The 17,752-nt window shown below is 36.2% G+C and overlaps 2 protein-coding genes across 8 annotated transcripts in view; both read right to left on the bottom strand.

The window, feature by feature from the left end:
* The window catches only part of LRCH3 (leucine rich repeats and calponin homology domain containing 3), a 120,592-nt gene extending 118,125 nt beyond the window's left edge, over positions 1 to 2,467 (bottom strand). For 6 of the 7 annotated variants that reach the window (XM_044252125.1, XM_044252127.1, XM_044252123.1 and 3 more), the window contains exon 1: positions 2,189 to 2,455. In XM_044252125.1, coding sequence (XP_044108060.1) covers positions 2,189 to 2,450 — 262 coding nt within the window. In that variant the 5' untranslated portion in view covers positions 2,451 to 2,455. Of the gene's footprint in view, positions 1 to 2,188 lie in introns of all 7 variants that reach the window. The other variant, XM_044252122.1, reaches the window with a different exon arrangement.
* Positions 2,468 to 7,220: 4,753 nt separating this feature from the next.
* The window catches only part of FYTTD1 (forty-two-three domain containing 1), a 33,371-nt gene continuing 22,839 nt past the window's right edge, over positions 7,221 to 17,752 (bottom strand). The window contains exons 5-9 of the mRNA XM_044252129.1: positions 16,354 to 16,450; positions 15,858 to 15,919; positions 13,856 to 13,930; positions 12,493 to 12,619; positions 7,221 to 9,663 (exon numbers count right to left, since the gene is read on the bottom strand). Coding sequence (XP_044108064.1) covers positions 9,565 to 9,663; positions 12,493 to 12,619; positions 13,856 to 13,930; positions 15,858 to 15,919; positions 16,354 to 16,450 — 460 coding nt within the window. The 3' untranslated portion in view covers positions 7,221 to 9,564. The remainder of the gene's footprint in view (positions 9,664 to 12,492; positions 12,620 to 13,855; positions 13,931 to 15,857; positions 15,920 to 16,353; positions 16,451 to 17,752) is intronic.

The raw sequence follows: 17,752 nt of genomic DNA, 5'->3' as shown, positions 1-17,752 counted from the left end.
AGCAACCAATTCTTGATTTTGGCTCCGGTCATGATCTCAGGGTTGTTGAGATCAAGCCTGTCAGCTCCATACTGGGTGTGGACCCTGCTTAAGATGTTCTCTCCCCCTCTCCCTCTCCAAAAATAAAAAATAAAAAATTTTAAAAATAAAATAATTCGGGGCACCTGAGTAGCTCAGTTGGTTGAACAACTGCCTTCTGCTCAGGTCATGATTCTGGAGTCCCAGGATCCAGTCTCGAATCTGGCTCCCTGCTCAGCGGGGAACCTGCTTCTCCCTCTGACCTTTCCCCTCTCATGCGCTCTCTCTCTCTCTCTTTCGCTCTCTCTCAAATAAATAAATGAAAATTAAAACTAAAAAAATAATTCAGAGCACAGTAAGGGAAAAATTTATTGGGATTAGTTATTTTTCTTCACAAATAGCTTTGGGTTTTCTTTTTTAATAAAATATTTCTTCAAAGCAAAACATGTTAGTCCTAGAACTCTTTAAAAGCAGGTGAGATGGGGCACCTGGGTGGCTCAGTGGGTTGAGCCTCTGCCTTTGGCTCAGGTCATGATCTCAGAGTCCTGGGATCGGGCCCCACATCTGGGGCTCTCTGCTCAGCAGGGAGCCTGCTTCCTCCTCTCCCTCTGCCTACCTCTCTGCCTACTTGTGATCTCTCTCTGTCAAATAAATAAATAAAAATATTAAAAAAAAAAAAAAAAAGCAGGTGAGATAATGAACCAGATAAACTCCTGTAATCAACTTGTTCTTTAGCTTCAGGCTTAATGTAGTAATAGTGAAATGACTCACACCAATATAAAATCACTATATTACCCATCTCCTGAACAATCATATGCCATATAACCATCTCCTGAATAGAATCAGGAAATCTGGGGATGACCGACAATTTTAGATGTTGTCTGTCAGAACATATGCAAAAGGCTGTTCATATTTACCTTAGCAAGAAAAGTTTAATTTCTGTAACATTCTCTAAAAATACAAACTATCTTCAGCACAACTGTTTCCAGAAAGAGATTAAATAATTAGACATTTAATTTCTTCCATTTTACACTAGAGTGAAAATTTCTCTAGAAAGAAGTTTCTTGAAGTAGTTTAACGGATTACATTTATTTTTTTTAACACGAGTAAATCATATGTAATACTCATCAATCTGTAACGAGTGCACAAAGAAAATTATTGAATCAAATTTTAAAATAAATTTTTAAATTTTATTTTAAATTTTATTTAAATTTATATTAAATTTTCTCTAAATTTTAAATTTCTGAAATAAAGTAAAATGGAATAAGACATAAAGTACTACACATTCTTTCACTATATCAAAAAACCACTAAATCAAAATCAAATACTATACAAACCTGTATAAGGGATTTTTCCCCTCCTTTGTGTTAAACATGAATAGACTCGGTTTTTAATCTACTCCCTAAGGAAGCTATATTTTAAACACAAGAAAAACATCACGTTGAATGCCTCAGTCACCAGACATTGTTCTCTACAACTAAGAAAACCAAATAATACTCAATTCCTTATTACCCTTCCTGTGTTCAAACCATGTAAAAAACAAAATAATGTTTATTTTTAAAAGCATTAAATACAGATACGGTAAACAATATGTGTCTTTTCTTCCCTCAACTTTTCTGGGAGGCGTGAGGAGGTAGAAAAGTAATGGGAGTCTTAAGTTATTTTCACAACTCTCCTAAGCCAACTAGATAAAGGTAGAGAAAGAAAAGTTACAGCCTAGGGTTCACATTAAAAACAACTCTCAAAGAAACGTCAGTGCTCAGATCAATGCTTCCCCGACAACGCAGTGACCAACGCTGCTCTGCTCTATTAAGAGAGATAACAATCCCAAATCTGAAAGGCCTGCAGAAACCTGGGCGGGGCAAGGGTCCACCTTAAGCAGCGGCAGAAGTTAATTTTCTAGGAGAATAAAACAGTAGTCCTCTATCCCTACGGTCCTCTTCCCCGAGAGATGCTGCAGTCCGCCGCCTCGCCCCAGGCTCGGGGTCTGGCCCGCAGGCCCGGGGGTGCTGGCCGGGTTGGGGCAGTCGGCTTCGCCCCGTTACCCGGGTCCCAAGCAGGCGCTATGGCACCGGTTGCTCTAACTATCTCCGAGTCCTGCCACCGTCTGGGGGGCCTCCCGCCGCGCCCCGGGCCCCACGTCGGCAGAGATGCCCCATGCCCCACTCACCCGCGCGGGTGGTGTCCGTCAGGTCGTGGTTGGCCGCTCCCCGGGGAAACTCCCTCAGTTTCCGGCCGCTCAGACTCAGCACCCCGGTCACTGCCGCCTCCTCCAGCGCTCGATCGAGGGAGCGGCTCCACGAACCCGGGCCAGGACCAGGGCCTGTCCCGGAGCTTGGGCCACAATTAACACCGGAGAGGTTACCTCCCGATGCTACTGGGCCAGAGTACTCTGGAGCCGTGGCCACAGCAACCAAGCCCGCGGCCGCCATTTCCAGCCGACAACTCTCGAGCCCCCGGCTCAGCGCATGCGCTGCCAGAACTGATGGGTGGGCGGGGAAAGGGGCAGACAGACCCCGGACGGTTCTCTTGATGGGCAGGGCTGCAGCGCCCCTCCGCACATCCAGGCGCTTGCCTCCGCCTACATCGAGGTTTTCAAGGGAAATTAAAGCGGAACTCACATATCTGGACCAGCCCCCTCCTCTAGACTCCCCGTAGCATTTTTACCATGCCTCTACGAAAATATCTTTTAGAAAACGCTCCTCACAGAAACTTCTCTGCCTTCCTCCCGCAATACGGGAGGGTTAGATTAAACATTAAATTAAAGCTTCTCAACACTGCTGCTACCAGAAACATACGCATTGAGAGGCAACCCTGGGACGCGACATATAAAACGTTTTCCCAACTGCTGTCATTCTACACGCCAGGTGGATCTAGATGGAGACGTGGATTTATTAACTATTATTGTCAGAGGTAAAAGTAAGTGCTAACCTGGCTACCAAACTCATGATCCTCATTGAAAGGGTTATATAAATGTTTTGGGTACTCCCTCCCTTTAAAAAAAAAAAAATCTTAACAAAAATAAAACAAACATTTTAAATAGTATTTGTCCTTTAGGCGAGATTTTATTGTTGAACAAATCAGGATGAACAGCATTAATGTCTAAATTTTTTGTCTGGAACCAAAACTGAGGAAAAGAAAATATGAGTATAATCTACACGTGGGAATTAGAAATAGAATGGAAGAAATGATTAAAAAAAAAAAAAACAGTTAACTGAAAAACTGGAAACTTCACTTTAAACCAGTTAGGTCTCATTTACATTGCAACCAGTCTCTAGCATATTCTTTCACACATTTAAGCCATTCCTGCTACATGATGTAAATTCCCCTACAATGAATTAACTAGTATTTATGGGAAATAAAAGAGGCTGTCAGGGCCCTTCCCCTAGGAGATTACAATCTAATAATCAGACAAATATACCAATTTGAGAGTAAGACAAAACAAAAGGCTAAGTAGAGGTAGTGGGGTTAAGCTATCAGAATTCAGATAAAAACAGCAACAGTTAATATCTATCTGCACACAGGGAGGTTCTATGGTATAGCAGACAGAAAAGAGTTAGATGGACCTGGGCTGAAATTCTACCACTAATACTAGTTACATGACTTACTCTGAGGGATTCCTCATCTGTAAATTCCCAGTGCCTCTTCATATGTAAATTGGGGATAAGCCATTCCTGCTACATGATGTAAATTCCCCTACAATCAACCAACTAGTATTTATGGGAAATAAAAGAGGCTGTCAGGGCCCTTTCCCTAGGAGATTACAATCTAATCATCAGGCAAATATACCAATTAGAGAATAAGACAAAACAAAAGGCTAAGTAGAGGTAGTGGGGTTAAGCTATCAGAATTCAGAGAAAAGGAAATCTATCATGAATGAATGCTTTTGAATTAAATCTGAAGGACTATGAAATAGGCAAGGTAAGAGCAATATTCCAGATTGGGAGAAGTATCAACATGAACACACACAGGTAAGATTTATAATGGTCCATGTGGAGAACATTTAGGGCCAAAGCCAAAAATTTCATGAGCCAGCAGAAGAAAATAGGGTTGGACAGCCTACCTATCATTCAAAGCCCAACTCTTCAATGAAACTTGGATTAGCACTTCCCCCAACTACTAGATGGAAGAGATTGCAAAAACACTTAATTTTAGAGAACAAAGTTGGTTAGTAACAGTTGCTCAGAGAGTTGTTCTATGAACTCTTAATACTACACTCCAGGTTCTTCAGCAGCAAGTTGCATGACTATTATCAATGTCTGTTATGAGTATGGGTTACTACAATGGCAAGTGATGTGTCAGCTCAAAACAAATCCAATGTATGATTTTTTTGTTGTTGTCGTTATTCTGATCTTTCTAAATGTTTTGTTCTTCTTAGAAAGATTTTAAGGTATTTAAGAACAGGACCCCATTTTGTATTTTTTTTTTAAAGAAATATTTCAACCTCAGGAAATGTTTCAACTACAGTGACTAAAGCACCATCATATATTCCATATTAAATGCTACAATGCTAAAGTTATCAGATCTTTAGAAAATGTACCATTGTCATCTGAATTTGATTACCTATTACATTCTACATTTACACTCAATTCTTCTAGCAAGTTCTCCATAATATGGCCTCATTTTCCTACCTACCTACACATGTATCTCATAACTGCAACATCCATGCTAATCCTGGTCTCTAAACTTCTGACCAAGTTTATAGACTGACATTACTTTGTCTATTAAACTGGATTTTAAGGTCATTAATACATTAAAGTCTGTAATTACCTTCCATACTCCAGAGCTGAGTATTTTAATAGGAGCTAAGGATGAATGGAAGCAGACACAGATGAGTTAGGTACTAATACAGCAGAGGTTATATATTACTATGAAAATGGCAGCTTGGTTAGAGAGAGAAAAAAAAATTTTTAGAACAGGGTAGATAAACCTATAGGTATTTGAAATCCAAAAGAAAAGCCTGTGGATAGGAAGAGAAATGAAGATGCTATATATATCACGAGAACAAGTCCTAGGTAAAGAAAGGCTGGAAGAAAAGTAATCAAGGTGTTAATTTTTAAGACTTATAAGGATTTCAGTTATCTACAAAGGTAGATTATGAGGGAATTCTCATCCTACTCCTTCAGTCTTCCCCAGAAAATAAGTGAGATCATCATCTTGTGAGAATAAGATACAGGAAATGGAATCATGGTGAGGATTTCACCAAAGTGTCTAGTGATGAATTAAGGTGATGAGAAACAGTTGCAAAAAGGCTAAAAGCAAAGGGCTACAGGGGCCTCTAACTTATTCTACAGCTGCTCTGTGGTTTGGAAGCAGGAGCTGAAAAAAATGGGCAGTGAGGGTTAATGAATGTTAGGAATTGATACAGAGAACTTCCTGATTATCTGAAAGTTAACTCATTGAATGAATACCAGGGGCAATAGTTTCACTCTACTCTCAAGAGTTTTCCAGTTCTGTATCTCACTACCTCATGCAGAAACAAAGGCTTTTCCCCCTTCTACTCACTAGATGTACGTTGTGGTCACTCCTTTTAGACTCCATTTTTATAAACTCAAAGCAGTGGTATTAAAATCTTGACCAATCCTACCCTCTTCAAATGTAGAGCACAGGAACTGGCTTGATGAATACATTTTATAAATCCCTTTCTGACTCCTTTAATAAGCAGTGCTAATAACTGACTTTTTAAAACTTATATAAGAAAATTTAGATAGTATGATTTTCTTCTCATTAAAGGGAAGTGGAAATAGTAGAAATCAGACACATACACACTAGGGAAATAATTTCCTATTCATCTTTAAACATCAGTAAACTTCATCCAAAATACAACTCAGAACAAGGGATTTCCAGCTCCAGCATGGTATTACTTCCTGGTTTCACCAAGCTTTTTGGTAATAGATAGAAGTAACATAAAGCAGGGAAAAAGAGGTGTTAAGAAGTCAACCATTTATAAGAAAATCTTTAAATCCCTATTCAATGGCCCACAATAGTATAAAATTCCTGTTATAAATGCTTGGGATTTATTGTTCTCACTTTTAAAAGGGAATAGCTTCAAATTGATCTATGTAAGAACTGTCTTTAAAAGGAAGCTTAAATTGCCTTTTTTATATACAGTGACAACAGAACAATAATTCTGATGAAACTTCAAAAATCAGAAATGAAGAAATCATTTTCTGCCCTGATAACTGCCTGTATTCAAAATGTATGGTTTTCGTTCTTTGTAGTCCAAAGTCAGCTATTTTTTTTTATCTCTTTAAAGTAGTAAATCTAGACACATTAAGAAACAGAACAAAGGAGCAAAGGGAAAAGAGAAAAAACAAGAAACAAACTCCTTTACTATAAAGAAATGGTTACCACAGGTGAGATAGGTAGAGGGATGGGTGAAATAGGTGATGGGGATTAAGGAGGGCACTTGTCATGAGGAGTACTAGGTGATTAAACTATTTTTAAAAAATTAAATTAAATTAAAAGTTGTCCTGAAACTGTGTATACTGTGTGAATTATAAAGCTGACAGTAAAACATATTTATTTGAACAAAAAATTATCATTGGGCAATGCAGCCTACAAATTTTTTCATACTTAAAAGTATTTTATGATGTGTTTGTAATTTAAATTGTGAAATTTATGCCTATTAGAAAAAAATATGTAATGTCTAATTCGGAACACTGGCCTTTTCTAAGACATTTACATAACTTTAATACCAAAATAATTAAGTCTCAAAATCATGGTAGAGTAGATTTACTTGTCATGCTACAAATGCTAAAGCATGGCTATTACCATTTCTTATAGGTATCTGACAACCAAACATCATTCCACTACTTTCTTTGGATGTTCAAGTCACAGAAGCAGTTTATTATGACATGAGAATTAAAAGACCTGAGCTCAGAAAATGACTCTGCCACATGTAAGCCTTGAAAAGCTGAGCCTCACTTAACTAAGATACAGACCGAGAAGTTGAAATGGATGATCTTGAAAGGTTCATCTAGCCTGAAATTCTGCATTCTAAGTAAATTTGATTCTTTATTTTAAACTCCTCCTGGCTTCCTGTTTGGAGCTTACAGATGAAATGGTCAAAAGGCAGTCAGAATAGGAGTCTAGACTGACTTAACAATTTAACTGGTAGTTTTTCAAACCCCCAAAATTATAAATATAATCACTACAAAGTTCTTTGTAACACAGAACAATCTAAAAACCACAACTCGATCTTTATAGCTAAGAATAAATGTGAGACCTGTAAGATTTTATTTGTTAAAAATGAACAGCTTCAGAATAGATCTAAATTTGTAACTTTTCCAAAAAACACCATAAAGTACAGTGTAAAGCATCTCCTCATTAAATACAAACTTACATTTTGTGATGCACTGCATCAATGTTTTGCATACACCTTGATGCAAAGGAAATTTTAAGTTGTCCTGTTTAAAAAAAAATTTAAGAACTGAAAAAGGATGACTACAACCACATCCCAAGAAAGGAAATTTTCCTCCAATAAACCATATTCTTTTGTTTATATACAATGTTAGCACTCAAGAATTTTAATTTAGTTATAACAAAGGCAAAATTTCATATTTAAAAAGAAAACGAAATTAGAGATGCACAAAGAGCAAAAGTTTAATATACCAAAGACACTGCTGTTTGATGCAATTAATGTCAGTATTTGGGACAATTTTTAAGGTTTTCAAGAAAAATGGCATTAATAATAGCTCTGTACAGTATTTAAAATAAAAAAAAAGAAAGCATCTTTATACCATATTTTCATGAACTGTTCTAAAGACAGCAAATCTGTGCTCAGTTGTTTTTCCTTTGCTTTAAAATAAGCTATCAGTAATTCTAAACCAGTCTAAAATAAGATGGACTGTTAATGGATGAAATCTAAGCATCTGTACTTGCAAAAATGTTTTGCAATGAGTCCTTGGCCTAAGGAGACTAGAGTTTATTTTCAAATTGTGTGACTGGCTTCCAATAATCCCTTATCAGTAGACTTAACTGGCAAAATACCAGGTATTAAGGATCAGATTTAATTCTTTGGTATAAGCATGAAACTGTTAGGTGATACTTTTCCGTGGCTAGCATAAACCAAAGTAACCCAAGGAGCATGAGAGAAAACAGTGACATCTAATATACAATGCAAGGCAGGCAAGAGTAATGACTTAATGTTTTGTTTTGTTCTATAGGGAAAATCAACACCAATATACTCTAGGGAAACTAACACCTATACTTAGAGGTTTTAACATTATAGCAAAACAAAAGGTTAAGCTTCAAAATGACTGGACTTGTAGCTGGACTGTGTTACTGCATTTTGGCATTATACTGTAACTTATAGTATACAACCATCTGAGGACTTTCAGCCTAGCTTGGCACAAGAGATTAATTCCTCCCACTCCTCTAGTGTGTGGGAGAGAAAAAAAAAAAAAACCCTCTCACCATAAATGCCTAAACTTTATACATATAAGAAAGGTATGAAACAAGGTTACAATGTAACTCTATTACCGTTTTGGATATTTTTCTTTGTGACACATACAAGTATGTTTTTTATTTTGAAACTGCATACTGTGTCATTAGCAAGCTTAAAAAGCTTATGAAATTTAACTTTTTTGAGTAAGTCTAGGACTTTATGGCTATTGATTTTAACCATCAAAGTATCTAAGAGAATCAATCCATTTTGGTAATTTTAATTCTTCTAAATATCATTCGAAGAATTCTTCATGGACATTAGATGCAAGGCTACATTAAATTCAAACAGTATATCTGTGTCCTGGGTTTTGAAGTTTTTCACCTCAGTTCTCTGTCCTCAACCTGCTACTTCCTCCTGTTTTCTTCATTTTCTAAACACAATTTTCAGGTTTTTACATTGGACCTTCTCTTCCAAGGTAATTTTGTAAACACACATTTATTTATAGCCTTTAAATATCAACATTTTAAACAAAGACTAATGCCTAGAGTCACATTTCTTGTTAAAAGTTCAATATTACAAATTAACAACTCTGGAGGATTAACCTAATGTCATCTGAAAAGTAACCCAAATTCCAGATATTCCCCAAAATCTTAAAACTCAAAACTGGAATTCTAGTGATTTTTTTTTTAATATATCTAATGAAGAAAAGTCAACTGCACTTATTACATCAACACTATTAAAGGATAGGTGACAGCAACAAAGGGACCTACTCATATCTCTGAAGACCAAGATTTACCATGGCAAAGTGTAAAAAATGAACAAAAGTGATGAGATCCTAAATACCACTATCATAAAAATAATTAATTTCTATCATTCTGTGTTCTTTCTGCTTCATGAGGAACCAAAGAAGTCAAACAGAGAATTGTTCTGTCTGGACCATGAAATCTTAAGAACAGATAGGTATATTCCCTGTTACTCTTTCAGGGAGTTATTTATACATGTTTAAAAAAAAAAAAACACACTTCAAAAATAAAAATAAGAGTTATTTAGCCTTGTGAATATTTTGAAATAAAGTTTCTTGAATTTTTGTGATGAACTCTTCAAGCAATTCAACTTTTAAAACAGAGTCATCACTCAAAAGTCCCTTTGACATGGATCTATCCCACAGTTACAAAACGGCTTCCTCCTTTGTTGAATGTGAGAGTAGCTCTTTGTTCCTTCAGGATCCCAAATCGCTCATTCAAAGTCATCCCTGTCTAGAGAAAACAAAATAAAAAAATTAACAACTTGACTATTAGCCGTATTTGCTTAAGAACAATAATGTGATCATAATGGTAATTCAAAGCAACAACTAACATTTCCTAAATATTTATGCATACAAACTCATTTAACTCTAACAAAAACCACATATATGAAATAGGTGCATTTAGTGAGGTTCAGAGAAGTTAGTTAACTTGCCTACTTGCAGCTCCAGAATTTCAACCTAGTGATCTGACTCACAATCTCTACCTCCTAACCCCTATAAATGCCTACATTATACACTATATAAAACTCATTACCATAATGCCTACAAGTCATACATCCAAGAGTTTCTCTATATGAATTGTTTTTAGGCTCTACAAACATTGCCACAAATTCTAGTGATGTCTCTGATAAAAGACAAAATCTACTTGTGAATATTTGAAACCTATTTTTTTAAATTTTTTTTTAAATTTTTTTGTTTGACACAGAGAAAGACCACAAGTAGGCAGAGAGGCAGGCAGAGAGAGAGTGGGGGAAGCAGGCTCCCTGCCAAACAGAGAGCCTGATGTGGGGCTCAATCCCAGGACCCTGAGATCATGACCTGAGCTGAAAGCAGAGGCTTAACCCACTTAGCCATCCAGGTGCCCCGAAATCTTTTTTTTTTTTTTCAAAAGATTTTGTCAGGCTCCCTGCTGAGCAAGGAGCTCGGTGTGGGACTCGATCTAAGGACCCTGGGATCATGACCTTAGCCAAAGGCAGAAGCTTAACTGACTGAGCCACCCAGGCATCCCTGAAACATACTTTCTTGAATTTCTATGGGTTTTTGGATTTCTGTGAGTTCCTCACAGAAATTCCAATCAACATCTGGTTTTTGATTAACAACCAAATTATATATCACTGTTTCTTTTTAAAAAAATATGTATGTATATATACATATTTTTAAATTTTATTTATTTAAACGACAGAGAGAGAGTGCACAAGCAAGCAGAGTAGCAGGTAGAGGGAGAGGGAGAAGTGGGCTCCCTGCTGAGCAGGGAGCCCAACACAGGGCTCAGTCCCAGGACCCTGGGATCATGACCCAAGCCAAAGGCAGTCACTTCACCAACTGAGCCACCCAGGCACCCCTATGTCATCATTTCTGAAAGAAATGTAACCATGACAAAAAATAAAAAGTAAAACAAACTTGGTCAAACTTCTGTCCATACACCCTATTTCAATTCCACACATATCAATGGATACAAAAAAAAAAAAAAAAAGCATTTGACAAAATCCAACATCCATTCATGATAAAAATTCTCAGTCAATTATGAATAAAGGGAACTCCCTCAACCTGATAAAGAGAATCTACTAAAAACCCACTGCTAACATCATACACAATGGTGAAATACTTCATGCTTTCTCCTCATGCCTGGGGACTTGCAAGGCAAGCATACCACACTCTCACCACTTCTATTCGACACTGTACAGAAGGTTCTAGCCATCACAATAAAGAAGAAAAAGAAAAGGTTTAAAGACTGAGAAGGAATTTGAAGGATGACATGATTGTTTACAAAGAAAATCCTAAGGAATCTACAAAACTGCTAAAGTAGTTAAGTGAATTTTAGCAAGAATCACAAGACACAAAGTTGAATGTAATATAAAAACTGTCAAAACCACAGTGAGACACACCACCTACAAGCACTTGGAATAATCAAATGACAGGCAATAACAAGTGTAGATGAGGATGTGGAGAAATTTAGAACTCTCATACATGCTGGAAGGAATGTAAACAGTGCAGCCAAATTGGAAAACAAGTCTGGCAGTTCATAGATGATAGGATCTAGGAATTCTGCTAGTAGGTTTTTATCCAGGGGAAATGGAAACACCTACTCATACAAAAGACATGTACGGGGCACCTGGGTGGCTCAGTGGGTTAAAGCCTCTGCCTTCGGCTTGGGTCATGATCCCAAGGTCCTGGGATGGAGCCCCACACATTGGGCTCTCTGCTCAGCAGGGAGCCTGCTTCTCTCTCTCTCTCTCTCTGCCTGCCTCTCTGACTACTTGTGATCTCTGTCAAATAAAGAAATCTTTAAAATAAAATCTTTTAAATAAAATCTTAAAAAAAAAAAAAGACATCAATGTCTTTGTACATCAATGTACATCAATGTGCAGATGACCATTATTCACAACAGCCACAGAATGGAAATAGCCCAAGTGTCTATCAACTGATGAATGAAAAATTAAATACAGTATATCCATATGGTAGAACATTATTCAGTAATAAAAAGATCATACCCTATGGATGAAACATGAAAATACTATGTTAACTGGATATGGTGCATAAACAATGAATGTTGCAACACTGAAAAAATTAAATTAAATTAAATTAAAAAAATACTACGCTAAGTAAAAGAAGTCAGTCACAAAAGACCACATATTTTATGATGCTATTCATATGAAATGTATACAATAGGCTTATCTATGGAAACAAAAAGTAGGGATGCCTGGGTGGCTCAGTTGGTTAAGCATCTGCCTTTGGCTCAGGTCACGATCCCATGGTTCCAGGATCGAATCCCACATTGGGCTCCTTGCTCAGCAGGGAAACTGCTTCTTCCTCTGCCTCTCACCCCCACTTGTGCTCGCTCTCTCTCACAAATAATTAAGAAATCAAAATTTTAAAAGTTAAATAAAATAATAATAATAATAATAATAATAATAATAAAAAAGAAAGCAGATCCATCAGTGGCTTCCCAGGGTTGAAGAGACTTAGGACACCCTATTTAATTCATTACATACTTTTTAAAATTAATTAAGATATTCTCAATCAATGGCCCACAGAAATACAAACTAACAAAAAAATTTACCTGTTTTCCAACACTATTTATGTCAAATTGTAGGGGGACACCTTTAGGGACTTTCTTTACATCAGATTGTTCCCGTTTTGTCAAGAATGAGGGTACAGCAGCACGAGTTAACCGTGGTTTCTGAGTTCTGTTAGGAAAAAAGTTAGTATGAAATCAGATAAGCTTAATAATCAAAAAAAGAAAAATAAATTATCTGGTACATAAGACATCTTGATTTGTACACACCAATGGATAGGGCTATTCTGTGTCCTCAAAAAAGTACACCAGTCCTCCCTTTTCCATAGGGTATACATTCCTGAACTGCCCCTCACCCCCACTGGCAGATACCTGAAACTGCAGATAGTACTGAACCCCTACACATACTGTAATTTTTTTCCTATACATACATACCTATGACAAAGCTTAATTTATAAATTAGGAATGGTGTGAGATTAACAATAACTAATAATAAAAAAGAACAACTGTAGCAATATACTGTAATAAAAGTTGTGCGAAAATGTCTCTCAAAATGGTCTCCTCTCTCAAAATGTTATTGTACTCACCATGTGAGCTGATAAAATGCCTAAATGATGAGATGAAGTGAGGTGATTAATGTAGGAATTGTGCTGTAGTTGTCAGGCTACTACTGACCTTCTGACAATACATCAAAAGGAGGACCATCTGTTTCCAGAGCATGGCTGACTGGGTAACTGAAACCATGAGAAGTGAAATCACAGACAAGGGGGTACTACTGTACCTGGTTCTTGACTAATCTAGAGACTAAAATTTATAATCACTCATAGAATACCTCTTTAAGTAGAATTATAAACTTTCAACAATCTGGAATGATTGGGGACTCAACCTCTGTTTTCTTCATTTACTAAAATGGCTGAAGAGATCAAATTCAAAACAAACCTATAAAGTTTATAATGCAATAAACATAATGGAATGGTTAACTAAATTAAGGTCATCCAGATAAAAGAACACACGAGGAAGTCTTTAAAAAGGCGGCAGATCTGTAGGTACTGAAAAGTAAAGACACAGGAGAAAATAGCAAATACATATATAGCATTCCCTCATTTATCATTATACATAAAAAAGAAATGTATATACTACTTAGTATACATGCACCACCTTTTTTTTTTTTTAATAAAAACATGAAACTGTTAAAAGTGGCTACTTTGGGGCTACAGAACCAGGAATCAAGAAAATTTTAACTTTATAATATACTATTTCCACCCCGTACTACAAGTATTACTTTTATCTTTGCCTCAGTTTATCTTGACTTGGATATCATGAGCAGAAGTCCAACGCTTTTCTATTACCTACTGAATAGGTAACCCCTGAGAGGTTATAATTTCTGCACAATAAAAGGAGGACTTACACTGGACACTGCACTGCTCCAGGATTATCAATAGAGACAGTCAAAATTCCTCCATTTGTGGTGGAAGTCCGCCATCTAGTTTCAAAAAACCAAAAACTTCATTGAAGTGCAAGTTTATAAAACTTGTAGTGTATTTCATATAAAAACATGCATTTTAAAGTAGATATCACTTTTTCTTAGCTTTTAAAATATACTAAGCCCCACAATAATATAATTAATCAGCATCTTGGGTATAGGAATCAGACACTTAAATTTATTAAGTATTTTTCAGTGTAATAAATATATGTACATTAAATTAAATACAGAAAAGATTCTAATGAAAAGTAACAGTTCCCAGTTTTCTCTCCCAACTTACTGCTCCCCAGAGGTATACCTTTCCTGATCTCCAATGGCAGGAATTTTAACCTTTCCTATTTTTACTGTTTGCTAGTTCCTCCAGTTCACTGTTCAAGATGTGTATGTAATATTTTGCTGTGATAAAGTTTCAGGTATCATACTATCCTCTAGTTTCCCCACCTACCTCTGAACATTTTGATATCTATGTATCACTATTTTACCTCCATTATAACTTCATATATACTTAAATCTCTCTCAGTTTCTTAAATCTCTTTCTTTCAATCTCTCTCAACACCATCCCCTCCCAACTTTGTATGAAAGAACAGTAGGTACCTCTATTCCTTCCTTCCACCTCTTCTCCCACTTGGTACCTATTTTTTTAAATCAGCTCTACTTTTGTATTTATGTTACTCAAAATCAGACATTTTCACCATATTGTTAACCAAATAAAGTATTATGTGCTTTCTTCCCCCTACAGGTTTATTCCCAAAAGTTCTAAACAGGGGTGCCTGGGTGGCTCAGTGGGTTAAGCCTCTGCCTTTGGGTCAGGTCATGATCCCTGGGTCCTGGGATTGAGCCCCGTATCAGGCTGTCTGCTCGGCGGGGAGCCTGCTTCCTCCTCTCTCTCTGCCTGCCTCTCTGCCTACTTGTGATCTCTCTCTCTGTGTCAAATAAATAAATAAAATCTTTTAAAAAAAAAAGTTCAAGACAAACAGCATTTATATTATTACAATTATATAGGCATTGTTCATTGCAGAAGCAAACAGCTTATTATTATTTCTTTCCTTATGGTTCCCAATGTCATGACTCCCATGCAAAAGAGTATTGTGAATACCAAGTTCAAACAGTTTCTTTTCTTACACTCTGCTCATTTATAGCTGGCATCACATCTGGACTAACACCATGTTTTATACATTTTGTTTTTCAAAAAGTAGCCATAGTTCCAAATAATTTAATCTCAAAACCTGATCTTATTGATGGAATTAGAGTATTACAACTCACACGTCAGAAGTGCAATTCTAACAGACAAAAAATGTATTTTTAAAAAATTTTTATGGGGGGGGCGCCTGGGTGGCTCAGTGGGTTAAGCCGCTGCCTTCGGCTCAGGTCATGATCTCAGGGTCCTGGGATCGCGTCCCGCATCGGGCTCTCTGCTCAGCAGGGAGCTTGCTTCCTCCTCTCTCTTTCTCTCTGCCTACTTGTGATCTCTCTCTGTCAAATAAATAAATAAAATCTTTAAAGAAAAAAAAAAAATTTTTTTATGGGGTTAGGGGATAAAAAAAGAATATGTGAGGAGGAAAAACATCCTATTATAAAATTAAAGGTTTACAAGTTTTCTAAAATCTCTATTGGATTGGATTTTCTTATATTTATTCCCTGAATAGGTTCACTTATATAAAGGCAGTTACAGATAATAAAGATCTATTTCATTAAAATGGAATAGGTCATTATTTTTTTTTTTAAATAGAGTGATGTATTTGTTGCTAAAACTCATAACATGGACATGTGATAATATAAAAGGCTCTTAGGGGAAAAAAACAAAGAACAAAATGGATTCATCTATTTCAGGTCAAGGGTTAATATACTTTTGGTCTCATTTAATTTCTGGATTGCTAGTATTCTGGGAATTTTGAAATGACATCTTGAAAAACAAATTGAAACTTACTGACGAGTTCTCTTTGCTACTACATCGTCTAGCAGTTGTTCTGTGTTCAACTGGGCCTGAACCTGAAGGGGAAAAAAAAAGCAGTAGATCCCATAGAAAGCAGAGGATTTGAATCCAAAAAGCGATCCTGCTCTGTAACTTTATAACCCAGTGTGGTGTGTGTATGAATGCAAGAGAGGCATGTGACTATTCTGGCAATACCTCTTTGTTGGGGTTCCTATATCAGAACAAGTGGTAAAACAAATTTATACCTAAGTAGCACCTTAAACTCCTAAGATGCTGCTACTGATGACAACAAGAGAGAGAAAAGAAAAAATAAACAACCAAAAGAACTAATCTGTCATAGTCTCCATATCCCAAACCCAACCCCTACACCTCAACCATGAGCTATGATTGAGGATTATTCAATCCTATGATTGAGGATTATTACTAAAGGAAGATATTCAAGATCCCTTGAGTAAAAAGAAAGCACCAGCAAGGGGTTTTTTTTTAATACCTTTAGGCCTCTTCTGAAAAGAAAAGTTGCCTGACGAGTATCTTTCTGATGACTTAATTTATTTCCACTCCTGGTAAAATTGGCTGGAATGTTATTTCTGCAATAAAAACACACACATAGTGAATAGTCTCAGTCATTTAACAACTCTCAAACATCCTGAGAAAAAACAAGCAAAAATAGTTAAATTCATAGGTTGGACATTTGAGGTACACTAAACATAAAGACTCTGAATTATTTTCTTATTTACACAAAGCTATTGAGATTCAATTTATAAATATCTTTCTGTAGCATGCTACATAACAACCTAGTTAATTCTGAATATTCCAACATAGAATATCTCTTCTGAAGACATTAAAAATAACATTTTTAATGCTACTTCTTAAATTTGCTGAAAAACATATGTACAGATTTATTTACAGGATTAGTAAAAAGAAAATCACAGCTAGGCATATCATAGTCAACTGCTGAAACCCAAAAGTAAAGAGAAAATCTTGAAAAATAACAACTACAGTTTTCCATTCTCACTCAGAAACCTTTATATATTAATATAAATCACACAGAAACTTACAGTCTTCCACTGCTTGCTCCTTCACACACGGCAATGTACTCTCAATTATGTTTGACTTGACTTTTGCCAATTCCCTTCTAATCTCTATGTGAGGTCAGTAAAATATGAGGCAACAAATTTTTCGTATTTATCTAGGTATGTATTTTTTATAAACACTTAACAGACTGCCTAATCTTATCTCCAATTTTACAGAGACTCAAATTTTCCTAGCTAGCACAATTAACATGGGTCATTAAAGCCTCATGTAATGGACAAGTTCTTATTTAAGAAGTTCCATTTTCCAAAAGCTACTACACCAAATGATTCTCAAAAGAAAAAGAGATGGTAGTTAAGTGAAACTGAAACTCCAGCCATTCCACTTTACTTAGTTTTTGTTTTTGAATTATCTTCCACAAGAGATGAATAAGTGGTATTTGAAACTAAAATAATATAGACACTTAGCAGTTTATCAACTTCCTTTCTGCCCATTTTATCCTTACGGAAAACAGAATGTCATAACAATAGGTCACATTTTTGTTTCTGTTATGCTTTCCATTTAACATAATAATCTCAGCTATGGAGGGCCTGGTTGGCTCAATAGAGCATGTTAACTCTTTATCTTGCTTGGGGTTGTGATTGAGAGCCCCACATTACACATCAAGATTACTTTTTAAAAAATTCAGCTTAAGAAGCATTCATGAAGAATTCTTTGTAGTTTGCTTTTTCAACAAGTACACTGTTCTCTTAAGAGTACTTGAGACCAAACAGCAATTTTGACTTTTAGAATTCCCAATTTTGAATAATTCCTGCAGAGTTGTTTTTACCTAGCAATCAATTTTATAATTTTATTCT

Source organism: Neovison vison, chromosome 6, assembly GCF_020171115.1.
Source record: "Neovison vison isolate M4711 chromosome 6, ASM_NN_V1, whole genome shotgun sequence".
Classification (NCBI taxonomy): Eukaryota; Metazoa; Chordata; class Mammalia; order Carnivora; family Mustelidae; genus Neogale; species Neogale vison.
This window is presented reverse-complemented; position numbering and strand designations above follow the sequence as displayed.